Source organism: Archocentrus centrarchus, chromosome 1 (assembly GCF_007364275.1).
Source record: "Archocentrus centrarchus isolate MPI-CPG fArcCen1 chromosome 1, fArcCen1, whole genome shotgun sequence".
NCBI lineage: Eukaryota > Metazoa > Chordata > Actinopteri > Cichliformes > Cichlidae > Archocentrus > Archocentrus centrarchus.
Window position 1 is genome coordinate 31,141,333 of NC_044346.1, and position 15,114 is coordinate 31,156,446.

The 15,114-nt window shown below is 41.1% G+C and overlaps 1 protein-coding gene across 1 annotated transcript; it reads left to right on the forward strand.

The window, feature by feature from the left end:
- Positions 1 to 1,107: 1,107 nt before the first annotated feature.
- On the forward strand, positions 1,108 to 13,349 carry nherf2 (NHERF family PDZ scaffold protein 2). Its single transcript, XM_030734240.1, has 6 exons — positions 1,108 to 1,647; positions 1,963 to 2,268; positions 11,585 to 11,776; positions 12,262 to 12,415; positions 12,496 to 12,716; positions 12,803 to 13,349. Exons 1-6 carry the CDS (start codon positions 1,441 to 1,443, stop codon positions 12,968 to 12,970), a joined length of 1,248 nt encoding a protein of 415 aa, XP_030590100.1. The 5' UTR covers positions 1,108 to 1,440; the 3' UTR covers positions 12,971 to 13,349.
- Positions 13,350 to 15,114: the final 1,765 nt, after the last annotated feature.

Below are 15,114 nucleotides of genomic sequence, written 5' to 3' on the forward strand. Positions count from 1 at the left end.
GTGTGCACTTGTTATGAGAATCTGCTTGTAGTTCATAAATCGAGAATGTAGACGTAGCTTGTATCCATCTACAGTTAAACTTAAAATATGCGCATATTCATAGATTGTGGGATTTATTTGTGGGTGAGGAAGCACAAAAATCACTAAAATGTAAAAACAAACACACCAGACAGAAATTACTATTAAACGTAGTTTATTTTTATGCAGCCTATCTTAAAACTTGTCGTGTGAGGGAATTTATAATATTCCATTCTTTGATTGCTCAAGGAAATAGTGAGCTATGTCTGTCATGGGTGACTTGATGTGCAAAACTATAGTGGTAGTATAAACGAACGGCTGCCTCCACAAATATTTACCTTGTGAATGTGTCATATTTACGGATCTGAATATCAGGTTCTCAGCCCTTTTACCCCAGCTGTCCTGAATTACTTTGGAGACTCATTTTGAAAGCGATAAATGCGCGTGCACCAGCTACCACATCACACAAGAAAAGCGTATACTTCATGAAACATTCAATCCCTTTTTACGCAATCTTCCTTTTTTTTTTCCTGGGTGGTGAAGCCGGCGACCACATACCGCACTGCCGTGCGGGCGGCGCGGGTTCGCGTCCCGGCCCGCCGCCAATTTGCCTGCGTGTATCCCTCTGTATCTTTCCCCATTTCCTGTCACTCTCCACTGTCAATAAAAGCCGCTGTGGCCAAAAATGCAAAAAAAAAAAAGAAAAAAAGAAAAAAAATTAAGCCTAAAGGACGGGAAAAGGAAGATTTCCTTTCTCAGGTCACAGTTAGTAGTGTTTCAACTTCAACCCTCGGGTAAGATTCTGTCTCTCTGGGGAGGCTGTAAAAGGCAAAAATGTCTCTTTAAATGCTTGTTGAACACATTTCAGACGCCTGATCGCACTGATTAAAGAAATTGCCTTTCTGAGGTTTTTTTTCATTTTCTGCTCAGAGAGCGCGGTTGTTCTGCGTCGTCAGGTGTGCGCTAAGGGGTATAGTTCACGTGTTGTTAACGCCTCTTCACTCCCATCGGGTTGAACAGGAGGACACACGCCCAGCTGACAAAGAGAATTAAGTGTTGCGTGGAAGGAGCAGCTTTCTAATCTCTGATCTCCTGGATTATACCTGTGATGGACGGGGCTTAGACCATGTCCGTGGTTTTTGATCACAATTTTACGCGCACTGTGCAATTTTTGTACGCTCATATTTGCAGCCCCGGATATTTCACGATGGAGTTAACACTCATTAGTTTTAACGTACATTTTAATTTGTTTCATCGGAATAATCGTGGATTAGTTAAAGAGGATGCCAAATGATAGTGATCTTTTGGTCACTAAAGCGCGTAACCACTTTGGATTAAAAGCCAGTGCGTTTCCACAGCTCTTGGACGAAGCACCTGCTTATTCTCTCCTCTAACCTGTTTCCCCGCTATTGACGCACTGGGATGGAAATCGAGTTGAGACCTAGGCTCTGTTTCCTGGTCATAGGAGAGCGCGGCTACGGATTTCATCTTCACGGAGAGCGGAATAGAGGAGGACAATTTGTCCGCAAAGTGGAGCCCGGCTCCTCGGCTGACCTGGCCGGGCTGCGACCAGGAGACCGAGTGGTGGAGGTGAACGGAGAGAATGTTGAGAATGAAACTCATCATCAAGTAAGTGATGGTTCAGTAATTCATATTTCTTTTCTAATGATTGCTTGGTAGAGATGACGCAGGGGAGCGCATAAACCCTTAGAGTTACAATGAGTTACCGGTTAGACCACTTTCTCTAGCCTGAGGAGGGGAGGAGAGGAGCGGAGGGGGGTTAAAGTGGGTTAGTGTCATGGGAATCACTGTGTGTCTTTGTCATAACACAAAAGTATGTCATGAACTGGTCAGTACATTGTAAACAGCCTACACTAAATGACACTTCTAAACATTTTAATATGTCTGAAACTCCTTGCTGTCACTCCTTTCTCCTCTCTGTAGGTAGTGAACAGAATCCGAGAGGTGCCCCACCGCACCAGACTGCTGGTGGTGGACAGAGAAACAGATGACTACCTACGCAGCCATGGCCTGGACTGCACAGAAGGCCTTGCCATTGAGATGGGAACCCTCTCCCCACGCCCTTCTCCTAGGCAAACACCCTGCGTCTCTCCCAGAGCAAATTCACCCATGACACCCAGCTACACTCCCACACTTCCTTATCCTGCTGCAGAGTCACCCACTCGCATGATCACACAAGGGAATGTCAAGAGATCCTCAGTGACGTCAAGTATAGTGACAGACCCAGAGGTAAGGGTGGGCAAGACATGCTTTTTTTATTAGCACCAGAAGAACAGTCAGGTCTTAAAAAAAAAAAAAAAAAAAAAATCACACTTTCTCATGAACTGCAAATTTGTCATTAGAAGAGTCCAAAGAGAAGGGAGGGCATGGTCCAAGTTCTGTGGTTTGTTGGTCATTCTGTGTGATTGTAGTGAACCAGTGTGTTAATGTGCTAAGAGAGTGTGAGACACTGTTTTACCTGAGTCGTGCACTAATCTATACTTGGCTGGTGTGCTGCCTGGATTCAGTCTCAGACCTGTACTTTTAGAAAGCCTGTTGGCTTATCTTAATAGGTGAGACTGAAAAAAGCAACACCAACAAATCACAAAGCTGCCCTCCAGAAACTAGCTTCTGGTATTATAAAACTTAAGGTTCACTAAGGACAAGAGACAAAGTGTAAAAAAAAAAAAAAAATCACATAATAATTACATAATCATTTAAAAACACTAAAAGGGATTACAAAACATTAAAATCAAGGCACAGGAAATTCTTCATTAATCAGTTTTGGGGGGTTAAATAATTATTTTTCTGTTTAACTAAGCTAGGTGTCTTGGACAGAGGTGATGCCCACTAGAGATGTGAAAATGCTCCAAACCATGGTTTTGGTTCATTACTTGTTTTTTTTGTACAGGGGGTGAATATCAGACAATAGAGAATCCACAGCCCTGATCACTTTATCACAACTGGATCATAAAATACATCAGATCATCATTCTGATGTATTTTATGCATGCTTTGACTAGGCATTAATAACTCCACTCCACAAATTCTTACACTCCTAAAGCCCTCACAGGTTTGCAGAAGCACACTTGTTACTTTCCTCCCCAGTCAAAATGAGGTTGTCCACTAGTGCATAAAATTTGCAAAAGGACTGAAATTTGAGTGATTACAGCAAATAGGATTTTCCCCTTCCTCTGTCCCACAATTCACCATTGAGTTTTATGGTCCTATTTTTAGCTTTTCCTGTGAGTCAGGCATCTGCTTAAATATGACAACAACCCATTATTACATCAATTTATAAGCCACTGTTGTCTCATAGAGGTGTGAACATTTAGAATACATGTTGTAATCAGAGAGCGCTGTCTCTTTGAGAATGCTGAGAGTCATCACCTCTCATTAGTGTGTCGGGTTGTTCCCACCTAACTGAAGACAAAGCCCTGCTCAGATGACAGTTTCCTGGGCAATACAAAAGTTATTGTTTAGTCAGACTTTGAAGATCATTTTGAGAGGGTAATGTGATGGCATGTGCACCCGGTGAAAGCATTTAGCTAATTGTTTGGGACACAAACAAAGAGCACCAGGATCTTCAAGACTAGTGGCTCACGTCAGACCGCCATCTGTTTAGCTTAAGGCAGAGTAAATAGAAGCTGTCCCTTGACTGGCCATTACAACAGTTTGTCTCATTTTCAGTAATGTGTAATAGTACTTTCATGTGTATTAGGGTCACATAAAGTATAAGATGCAGTATAAGCAGCACTCTCTACAATAACTTTAGATCAGAGCCAATAGCTGTTCCAACTATAAGTTAACTAAACTGCAGAGGGGATGGACACAAGTGTTTTTTTAGGCACATAATTATGAGTATATAATACAAGACAAAAAAATCTATCATGGAGTGCAGGACGTGGATTCAAATGCAGGACTCACAGGCAAACCAGTTAAAAGTAAAATGAACTTTTTATTAAGAAGCCAAAGTCCACAAGATGCACAAATCTACAAAAGAAATGAACTGGAATCCAAGAAATTCACAAACATGAACTGAGAGACACGAGGGAGGCTAAACGGATGCACTGACAAAAGAAAAAGGTATACAGCAACTTAGCTGTATCCCTTGTTTCTCCCATAGATTTTGCTTCTTGTTTCTCCAGGATCTCTTGTGTGTGTGAAACAGGACAAAACACAACAGGACAAAATGGAAAAAAACAATTGCTACTGTCCGCAGGAGTTGACTTCCAGTGGAGACCTCATCAGGAGAATCAAAGTACAATCCTAAGAGAAGTGAACAACCCCCTCAGCAAAGCAGCTGCAAAAATCTATACAGCTTCTTACAGTCTTTGGTCACATGTCCAGTTTAACAAAAACTCTAAAAAGTATGTTGTAAGAACATCATAAAAATTAAAAACAAAATACATCAAAACTTCATCCCAACCGTGACATAAAGGTTGCTTTGCTTCTTCCAGGTCTAAATGCCTTTCATGCAATGAGGCAACAATGAAATTAAATTTTATCAATAAATTTTACAGGAGAATGTCAGGGAGCAGTCTGTAACCTGAAGCTTAGGAGAATTTGGTTAATAAAAAGGTACTTTGGGCTGCTCCGTTATTTCCCAAGTGGTACAGATTTTACCCCCTTCCTGACACAACTCTCCCATTTATCCGGGCTTGAAACCAGCAGCACGAGTATACTAGCTTGTGACCATGTGAAACTGGCTTTGTGTCTCCTCCCATTCTCAAACCAGAGATCTTTCACATGTAAATCGAGATGATGCCACAAAAAAAACAAAACTGGAATGACCAAGTCATAGTCCTGACATTATGTGGCAAGACCTGAAGCTGGGTATTCAATCCAGACACCCCAGAAATATTGATGAACTGAAACAGTTTTGTTGGGAAGAATGGTCCAAAATTCTTACTTGTCATTGTGAAAGTTACATTTACTGGTTTCCAGCCTGGACAGTGAGTGATCACTGTTCAAATATGTTTTTGCAGCTGTACATGACACTGACTCAGCACTCCTTTTTTTGCAGATGTGCATGAGAGACTAAATTTTCATGCACTTGATAATCACATCGCAGACACTCACAGCCTATCTAATCTCTCCACCTCTGTGTCACTTGTCTTTCACCTCATGGTCTATGTAAATACAGGCACAATTTCATTGCTCCATGATGGTATTATGGAAGCGGATGTCCATATACAGCAGTCTAGCATAACTACAGTGCTGGCTGCTATTACACACTGATTTTGTTGCACACTGGTCCAGCTCAGTCACACAAATGTTACTTACACACAGACACAATTCACTTCCACTTGCCATGCACTATGACTATGACTTCCTAAAATAAAAAATAAATAAATAAATAAGATGTTGACTTAGATAATATAAAATGGCACATAGAAAAAAGATGCAGATTTCTGCCCTTTACCATCCAGTTAATTGTTTATATGCTGTTAGATAATTAGAAAAATGTAGATTTTAAGAGCCCAATAAGGACTTTTTCTTTTGCGTTTTGAAAAAGTGTTTCCATTCATTCTCTGTGTTAACTAACCTATTAATTTACTCATGGCTTTACCTATAGCTGATTTGATTATCATGAATATAATATGCAAATGTTAAGGCTGCAGGTACAAAACACATTTCACTGTGAATTGTACTGTGTGTAACTGTATGTGACAAATAAACCTTATCTTAAATATTTTATCTATGGGGAAAACACTTCAGATCCTCAAACAGATCAGCTGAGATATTTCCAGATGAGTACGTTGTGCAGCTTTTGACATGTCAGTTAATTTGGGCCAACATGAAAAATACAGCAAACAGGTCCGTAACATCTTAGAGATCTTTAAAAGCAGTCACTATGTTGTTCTTTAACTACAGCTCACAGTCCAGCGGACAGACAGGAATGAACTTCTCTGCACTGTAGTTGTTCATACATGTTCACTACTCCTTGAGTAGTGAGCGTTTTACATTCAGTCTGTTGTTGATGGAGCAGAAAGAACAGAGAGATCCATCAGAAGGCCCTCAGGTCAGCTTACCTATGAAGGTGCAGTCACAGCTGTGTCACTCAACAGTCAATATCAAGTGTTACCCTAAGGACAGGGACTAATATGAGACCCTGCTGCAAAACGCATACACACAAAGCCAGCATGTACCTAGTAGTATAAGTATAAGCCAAATCCAAAGTCTGGGCAGGCAGACATTGTGCCAGTTCTTGACACTGAAGATTAGGCCTTTGATTGGTCTTAATAATGCATCTCAGACAGATCGACTTAGACCACCAGCTCAATCTGTCAGCCACAACCTACACTACAATATGTAATCGTTGTGGCTATATATATATATATATATATATATATATATATATATATATATATATATATATATATATATATATATATATATATATATATACCGTATTTTCCGGACTATAGAGCACACCATACTATAAGCCGCACCTACAAATTTTTTGGAAAAAACTGGAAACGTACATATATAAGCCGCACCGGGCTATAAGCCGCTGGTATCTCCGCCGCTCTCGGTTTTCCACAATTACTCGGCACTCAGCAGAGGGGGACAGACAACCCCAAATTTGAGTTATAACAAGTCAATTCACCATTGATTCGTTCACGCCGAGCTTACGTGCAGCGGCTCTATTTCCCTCCTGTAGTGCCAGGTCGATAGCCCTCAACTTAAAAGCGGCATCATAGGAAGTTCTTTTTGTGGTTTCCATGATGAGGGAGTTTGAAAAAAATCTCTTTTGTGCCTGCTGCTAGCACTTGTTGGCGCTTTCTTCTTTGATTTCCAACTTTGACGTCCCATGATTCATATCCTGCTAAAGAGCCCCCTGGTGGTTAAAGAAAAATCCACAGAAACGCCGCACCGGGCTATAAGCCGCATGGTTCAAAACGTGGGAAAAAAGTAGCGGCTTATAGTCCGAAAAATACGGTGTGTATATATATATATATATATATATATATATATATATATATATAGAGAGAGAGAGAGAGAGAGAGAGAGGGGGGGGGGGGGGGGGGGAGAGAGAGAGAGAGAGAGAGGAGAGAGAGAGAGAGAGAGAGAGAGAGGGGGAGAGAGAGGGAGAGGGGGGGGGGAGAGGGAGAGGTGAAGCCAGCTGTACCCAGGGGTCATAGCCTGTTATGGATAAATTACAAGTTAACCACTGAAAAACACAGCAAATGCAAATTTGCATACAAAATTGAACATGTCTAATGCAATAAATTGTTCTTCACTGTTACATGTTTGCATGTACCAAAATACTTCATGTGTGTGAAACATGTTCAACTCATTATGCTCATTTTAACTCACAGTTTACTTGAAGCTTATCATTGGAGCAACAGAATTATGACAAAAGATCATCTGATATGATCATATTGTCGTGAAACCATTGTACTGAAAAGTGATATACCTTATTGAATTAATGCCTGGCTGTAACCTGCACAAGCTGTTGCAATCCAATACAAGAGCCTTGTCATATATCTTATTCTTAGGTTTTTGCTTGTGTGGTGCTAATTTTTGAGACCAAATTAGTTTAGGACTGGATGTAACCAACTACATCTTTGAATTCAGGTTCTCCAATCACTTCCATGGCCACATGTGTATAAAACCAAGCACCTAGGCATGCAGACTGCTTCTGCAAACATTTGTGAAAGAATGGGTTGCTCTCAGAAGCTCAGTGAATTCCAGCATGGTACCATGATAGGATGTCACCTTTGCAACGAGTTCTCACTACTAAATATTCCACAGGCAACCTTTAGTGGTATTATAACAAAGTAGAACCAATTGGAAACAACAGCAAATCAGCCACAAAGTAGTAGCCCATATAATGACAGAGCAGGGTCACAAACTTTGTACAGATTCAGACCTCCAATCTTCATGTGGCCTTCAGATTAGCTCAAGAACAGTGAGTATAGAGCTTTGTGAAATGGGTTTCCACGGCCAAGCAGCTGCATCCGAGCCTGACATCACCAAGCGCAATGCAAAGCTTTCCAGTATTTTCTTTTGAATTAAATAGCACCTCCCACTGTATTAGACAACTGGTTTCAATGTTGTGTCTAATTGGTGTAAACTGAGAGTCACCAGTTTATAAGGTGCAGTAAGTTCAGATCAAAGACCGTGTGATTACATCTTTGTCAACCTCATAATGTATAAGGTGTTTATCATATAATAAACCATCTGAACTATTTTGGCATAGTTCAGATTTTGTTTTCCAGGGATCCATTGAATATGATATTAAACTCCTTAAGTTTATCACATAAAATCTGCATTCATGTTTTTAATCAAAGGTACCTCATCAGTGTTTGTTCATAAATTTTAAATGGGACCTATTATGCATATGGAATGCATAATATGTCCTGATTCTATATACATATGCATATAGAATCAGTGGTGGTCCGTTCTAGCAGAGAGGACCCAGTTATGCGTGGTTACGCGCTCTAAGGGCTTCTATGAAGTCCTGAAGGCAGTTTTTGGTCCTTCTGTTCATGTCCACTGCACTGCGTAGATGGCAAGACACTGCTAACAGACAAGGCCTCCATCATGAGCTGTTGGTTCGAGCACTTAAATACCCTTTTCTCCGTCAACTGCACAATGCAGCTCGCGGCCCTTGAGTGCATCCCATGGCAACCTATTAAGACAGTGCTGGATGAAACACCAGCACTTGAAGAGACCACTAAAGCTATATCATAGCTAAAGTCTGGCAAGGCTGCAGGAATTGATGGCATACCTCCAGAGATCTGGAAGCATGGTGGCTCGAGCCCTCATTCCAAACTCCAGAAGTTTCTCACTTGTTGCTGGGACAGAGGCAAACTTCCCCGTGACTTTCACGATGTAGTCATTGTAATGTTGTATAAGAACAAAGAAGAAAAATCAGACATTGACCAAAGCCTTCAACACCATGAGCAGGCAGGGACTCTGGCAAATCATGGAGCGTCTAGGCTGCCCCCCAAATTCCTGAGGCTGTTCATGCAGCTCCATGAGGGACAGATGGGACAAGTGAGGAACAATAGCGACCTCTTCAAGCCCTTTCCCATCCTGAACGGCGTCAAACAGGGCTGTGTTCTTGTGCCAACGCTGTTCTTCATCTTCTTCAGCATGATGTTGGGTCAGGCCATGGACCCATTGGGTGAGGAGGATGGCATATACATTTGCTATCGCACTGATGGCAGCTTGTTCAACCTAAGGTGCCTGCAAGCATGCACCAAGACGATGGAGCACCTCATTCGAGAACTTTTGTTTACTGACGATGCTGCCCCTGTTGCCCACACAGAGCCAGCCATGCAGCACATCGTGACCTGCTTTGCTGAGGCTGCCCAACTCTTTGGCCTCAAAATCAGTCTAAAGAAGAGCAAGGTCCTTCATCAGCCTGCACCAAACCAGCCTTTCGACCCACCCCACCCCACATCACATCAACCAATATGTACTTCAATCTGTGCAGCAGTTTACTTATCTTGGCTGCACCATCTCCAGTGACGCTAAAATCAAAGATTGACAGCAGACTAGCAAAAGCCAACAGCGCCTTGGGCAAACTTCACAAAAAGGTGTGGAGCAGCAAAATCTTGACTTATCACACCAAAATCCAAGTGTATAGAGCTGTTGTGCTGTCCGTGCTGCTGTATGAATCTGAATCATGGGTCACCTACAAGCGCCACCTGCAACTGCTTGAGCGTTTCCACCAGCACTGCCTGCGTTCCATCCTCAAGATCTACTGGAGTGACTTTGTGACCAACACTGAGGTCCTCCAGCAGGCAGAGCTCCCTAGCATCGAAGCCATGTTGCTTAAATCATGACTTTGCTGGGCTGGACATGTCTCTAGAACGGAAGACTACCCAAGATAGTGCTGTATGGTAAGCTGATCTCCAGTAAACGCAGCAGAGGGACCCCAAAAAAGTGGTACAAGGACCTACTAAAGTCCTCCTTAAATGCCTGTAACATCAGTCCCTCCCATTGGACACCCCTGGCCTCCAACAGGTACAGCTGGTGTAGGTCTATCAGCACAGCAGTCGAGTCTTTTGAACTCACCCATAGGGCTGACCTGGAAGAAAAAAGGAGCAGACGAAAAAATCTGCCGTCCACTGTTCCTGACCCTGCCCAGATCTTCTACTGCAGCCACTGCGGCAGAGTCTCAGATAGACTTCGTGGACGCCCCCTTCATAAAGCTTCGTTTCTCAAAGCCATGCCAAGAAAATTTTGCATATGGATGCTCATATTAAACATGGATAAAGTTTAAAATAATGAGGTCAGCATATATACAAGTAATCCATATAAGCCAAAATCTCAGGTTTTTTTACTGCTCTCAAAGCTCTGTTTCTTACATTTTTTTCTACTCTTGGTTCTATATGATGTCACAGAGAGAGAGGATATCCCAAATATGGTCATCCCAGGCAAAGAAGTCCCACCCAGCTGCTGTTTAAACCTTCTGTTTACCAGGGGCAGCCTGTCAAAATACAGTTGGAGGTAAAACGGCTTGTCTCAGACAGTGGATGCTGCCACAAGTATAAGATAAATAAGGATTATTTTGATATTCAATATTCATACATGTGTTATAAATTTGGCTGCAAAAATCAAACTGGCCCCTGGATTAGTATCTCCAATCTGTCTGTAGTCTTTATTATTTGAACTGTGTGGCAACACATGCATTTACCTTTGTACTCCTTATTCTGCACAAGTCATCTTAGTTTACCAAGCATCTCCTAAAGCAAACTTGGTCTCACAGTATTTCCATAAGACTGGAGAATTGATATTGTGTTGCCAAAACATCGCTGACTTATTATGGTATAAATCCAAGACCTGTGCAGGTGTCCTGTGGTGGCTGGGAGATCCCTCGGTTTCTGTAGGCTGTGGATTGGGGCCTCTATGGATCTGGCTTACTCCAGCTCTGCCTGCGGATGTTCCATTAGCTTGGTCAACATTTTGGGCTCTTTGTCATGTTTCTTGAGCAGCTCCTGAGTCGATTTCGCATTGTGGTGCAGCTCATTTTCCTCCTGCACAACGAACTCCACCATCCTGTAATGATGTTATTCACTTGACGTGCCACAAATTTGTTTTTCTTTAAGAAATAAGAAGGAAAAACAAGCAGAGAACAATAGCCACAACAAACTATGTACATTCACAAAAAGTTCTTCAAGCAAAATATCCATTTTTGCATTTTTCTTTTTTTTTTTAAATGTGTCAACTAAATACTGCAAGGTTTACATTAACAGCTATTCTGTCAAATCTAAATCCTGTCCCCAGGCTTTTTCAAATATTTTGTTCGTCCTTCAGTGTATATATTATTCTCTCTAGTGGAAAGTTTTACATCATTTGTCTTATCCAGTGTGTAAGATGTTTTTATTCACTAGAGTGTTTGATAAACATTCATTATTTTTTGCTTTTATACATAATATAAAAAGTTACATTTTTCTGATTTACAAACTACGAGGAAGTAGCTTTCAACTGACATCACCTGTCATTAGTTTTAAGGTACCAGTGTTGATGTCAGTGTATTTATTCCACCGTTACAGAAAACACTGAAGTCTCATCTCATCTTTGCTATTGTCTTCATTCTTTTATAGCTGCAGGTTGAACCTTCGCCCGAGCCTGCAGTTGAGCTCCTTCCCCGTGTGTGTCACATGGTGAAGGGGGAGCAAGGCTATGGCTTTAATCTGCACAGCGATAAGAAAAAACGTGGACAGTTTGTACGTGCCGTGGACCCTGATTCACCTGCTGAGCGTTCAGGCATTCGTCCTGGAGACAGAATATTGGAGGTAAACTAAAATGCTCTCATACTTTAATACATGGAGATTATGGGAAATCTTCATTATAGCCTACTTTGGAATAAAAGTGGCAGTCCCTATCAGTCTAGGTGGGAAAGAGGTGGGGTTTTTTTCTACAAAAAGGAAGGAAAGATGTCATGGAATAATAATAAAAAAAGATTTATGAGAAGAGGGTCTGTGTATTTGTGCCAGCTTTGTGCTTGCAAAAGTGAGACTTTGCCTTTGTTTCCATCTTCATGAGGTGCAGTCTGTGTTGGGTAAGGGAAGTGTGAAGAGGCAGGAAGGGAATTCATGCAAATCATTCTGGTTTTAATCTTTTCATACCTCTTGCTTGTCACGTAAGTTTATGGCCACTCCCTAATCTTTGTCCTGCCTTGTGCCTCTAGGCTTTTTCATTGTTTTCTTTCCTTAATCTTCACTTACCTGCGTTTGTCTCCAATGATGTTCCACTTTTTGTTTTTTCCTTTCTGTCTCAGGTGAATGGAGTGACCACAGAGGGCCTGAGGCACTCAGAAGTTGTAGGGCTCATAAGAGCAGCAGGGGATAAAGTACACTTCCTAGTGGTCGACCAGGAGACAGATGAGCTTTTTAACAGATTGGGAATCATACCCACTATCAGCCACCTTAAAGGTTAAATAGTACCTGTTCTAATAAACACAGTTATTTCTGTACTTGAAAGTAAATGTTTACTGTTGTTTTTGTTGTCACAGAGGTCTGCGTGGATGACCCAGCCCCTGACAGTGAGCCACCTACACCTTCTCCAACCACTGAACTCCCTGCCACAGACCCACCGATAATAAATGGCACCATGACAAACTCCCAGATTACAAAACTGTCTCCCAAATCCTGGACCAATGGCAGCTCAGCATCCCAGTCCTCCAGAAGTTCCACCACCCAGTCAGAGATCAGCAGCTCAGACATGAGCTTTCAGGTGAGAGAAAAATGATGTACAAGACAAACAAAAATTATCAGAAAATGATTGTGTACTTAGAAAGAGTGTCTTTGTGTATATTGTAGGTCCCTGATGAAGATGACAGGCATATTTCAGACCCTTTTATAGACAGTGGCCTGCGTCTTAGCCCAACAGCTGCTGAGGCTAAGCAAAAGGTCCTCGCCAGCCGCAACAGGAAGAGAGCACCCCCTATGGACTGGAGCAAGAAACAAGAGATCTTCAGCAACTTCTGACCGCAGTACAGGAAGAAACAAGAGACTGGAATAAAGTGGGGATTGGTATCATGATTCCTTTAGGGGCAAAGCTTTACTCTGCAGAGGCATGGACAAGGAAAGAGTTACAAGGAGATAAAATATATAAAAGGGAACATTTGTGGTAATGTTCATAAATTCTATTCTGTATACAAAACGCATTTTAAGATATCACATAGTATTGTCTAGGTGTCTACTTTAGAGTGTCTGTGAGGACAAACACATGCCCTGTGGATGAGTCATAACCAGAGGTGGGAAGTAACGACGTACAAATACTTTGTTACTGTACTTAAGTAGATTTCAGGTATCTGTACTTTACTTGAATATTTATTTTCCTGACTACTTTTTACTACTTCTTCTTCTTCTTCTACTTTTACTCCCTACATTTTTACACAAGTATCTGTAATTTCTACTTCTTATATTTTCAAAACAGACTCGTTACTTTAGGTTTAACATGTGTGAGAAAAGTTTGCATTTGCAGTCACTGTGCCGTCAAACATCAAACGATCTGAGCCTAAATAGTGCAACAATAACACATAAGAGACAATCCTACTGGCGTATCCTCTATCCCCGGTGCTTATTGTATGCAAACAGATTAAAGATGCAAAACCATAAAATTTATGTATCATTTATAGCGCTATAATCAGGGGTTACAAGTGGGCCGGACCGAGTCTGCAAGTTGTGCTCGAGGTACTTCAGCATCTTAGGTAGCGCTACTGAAGAGGAGCAAAAATAAAGGGGTTAATGTGTGGCAGGTAATTTTAAATGCAACGTTTCTAAATGCTCATCAAATACCAGCAAACACACAAAAGTGTCTGCAGTTTGTCACACAGTGTGTCTGCTAGCTAAAAGAACAGCTGCTGTATTTCCAGGGAGAGAAAAGAATGAGAGAGAAGTTCATTCAGAGATGTAAGAAAGAGGACAGGAGAGGAAGAAGAGAGGTTAGATTTAAAGGTAAGGACTGCAAAACAAACTGCTAACTTTGTGTAATTCAAAGATCGCATGAAAATACTGTATGCTGTACTGTATTTACAGTAAAGCTCTGTGCTGGACTGGTGCAGAGAGGCTGTGTTGATGGTGAGAGTTACAGGTTACATGAAGTGTAGCAGAGATGAGTTTGAATCAAAGCTGTTGATGCTGAGATTCATTCAACATTTATGCAACCTGTTACTTTTACTTTCTTACTTTGAGTACATTTCAGAGCCTGTACTTTTTTACTTTTACTTAAGTAAAGAAGTTGAACCAGTACTTCAACTTTTACCAAAGTATTTTTTAACACAAGTACTTGTACTTCTACTTAAGTACAGAATGTCTGTACTTTTGCCACCTCTGGTCATAACTCTGGCTGCATTAAATAATGACATTTAATGACTGGCAGACCATTTACTGAGATATTCTTTTATGCAAATGATGATCCAAACAGTGTATTAAATCATAGTCATTTCAGAGCCATGAGTATGGTGCTGTCATATTTCTATGATATTATTATTGCTGTAGATAAACACTGCTTTTGTCTCTATCTATCTATCTATCTATCTATCTATCTATCTATCTATCTATCTATCTATCTATCATAAAGACTGGAGTCCTGGAGTAGTCACAGTATTTGTGCAGTATGTCAGATTAGGAACCATGTGACTTTTAAATGTGAATTCAGGGTAATGTTATATAATATTTTACGTTTAATCACTTCAGCACTTTTCTTAGATGATCCACAGTGATTTCTGCAAAGGAAAATATTTAAACGATAGACTGAGTAGCACTGTAGACCCTCTGATTATTCGATTTTGCTTTCTGAATTATTGTCTCATCCGTGTGCCCATTTATTTCTCACAATATGAAATAAACATTCATAATATTAGCAAAATGCATCAGTAATGCTGGTTACTAATACACAGCAAAAGTTCCAGGTTTGACAAGCATTCACATGGAAGGCCAATCTTAATCTTCTTCTTGCTCCTCCTGTTTGGGGCCACCACAGCAGATCATCCATGTCCAAGACTTCTGTTGCCATTCCTCTGTCATGCTAACAAACTGCACATTCTCTCTCATCACCTTCACAAACCTCCTCTTTGCCCTTTTCTTTTCTTCTTGTCTGGGAGCTTTGTTTGGGACAGTTATTCAAA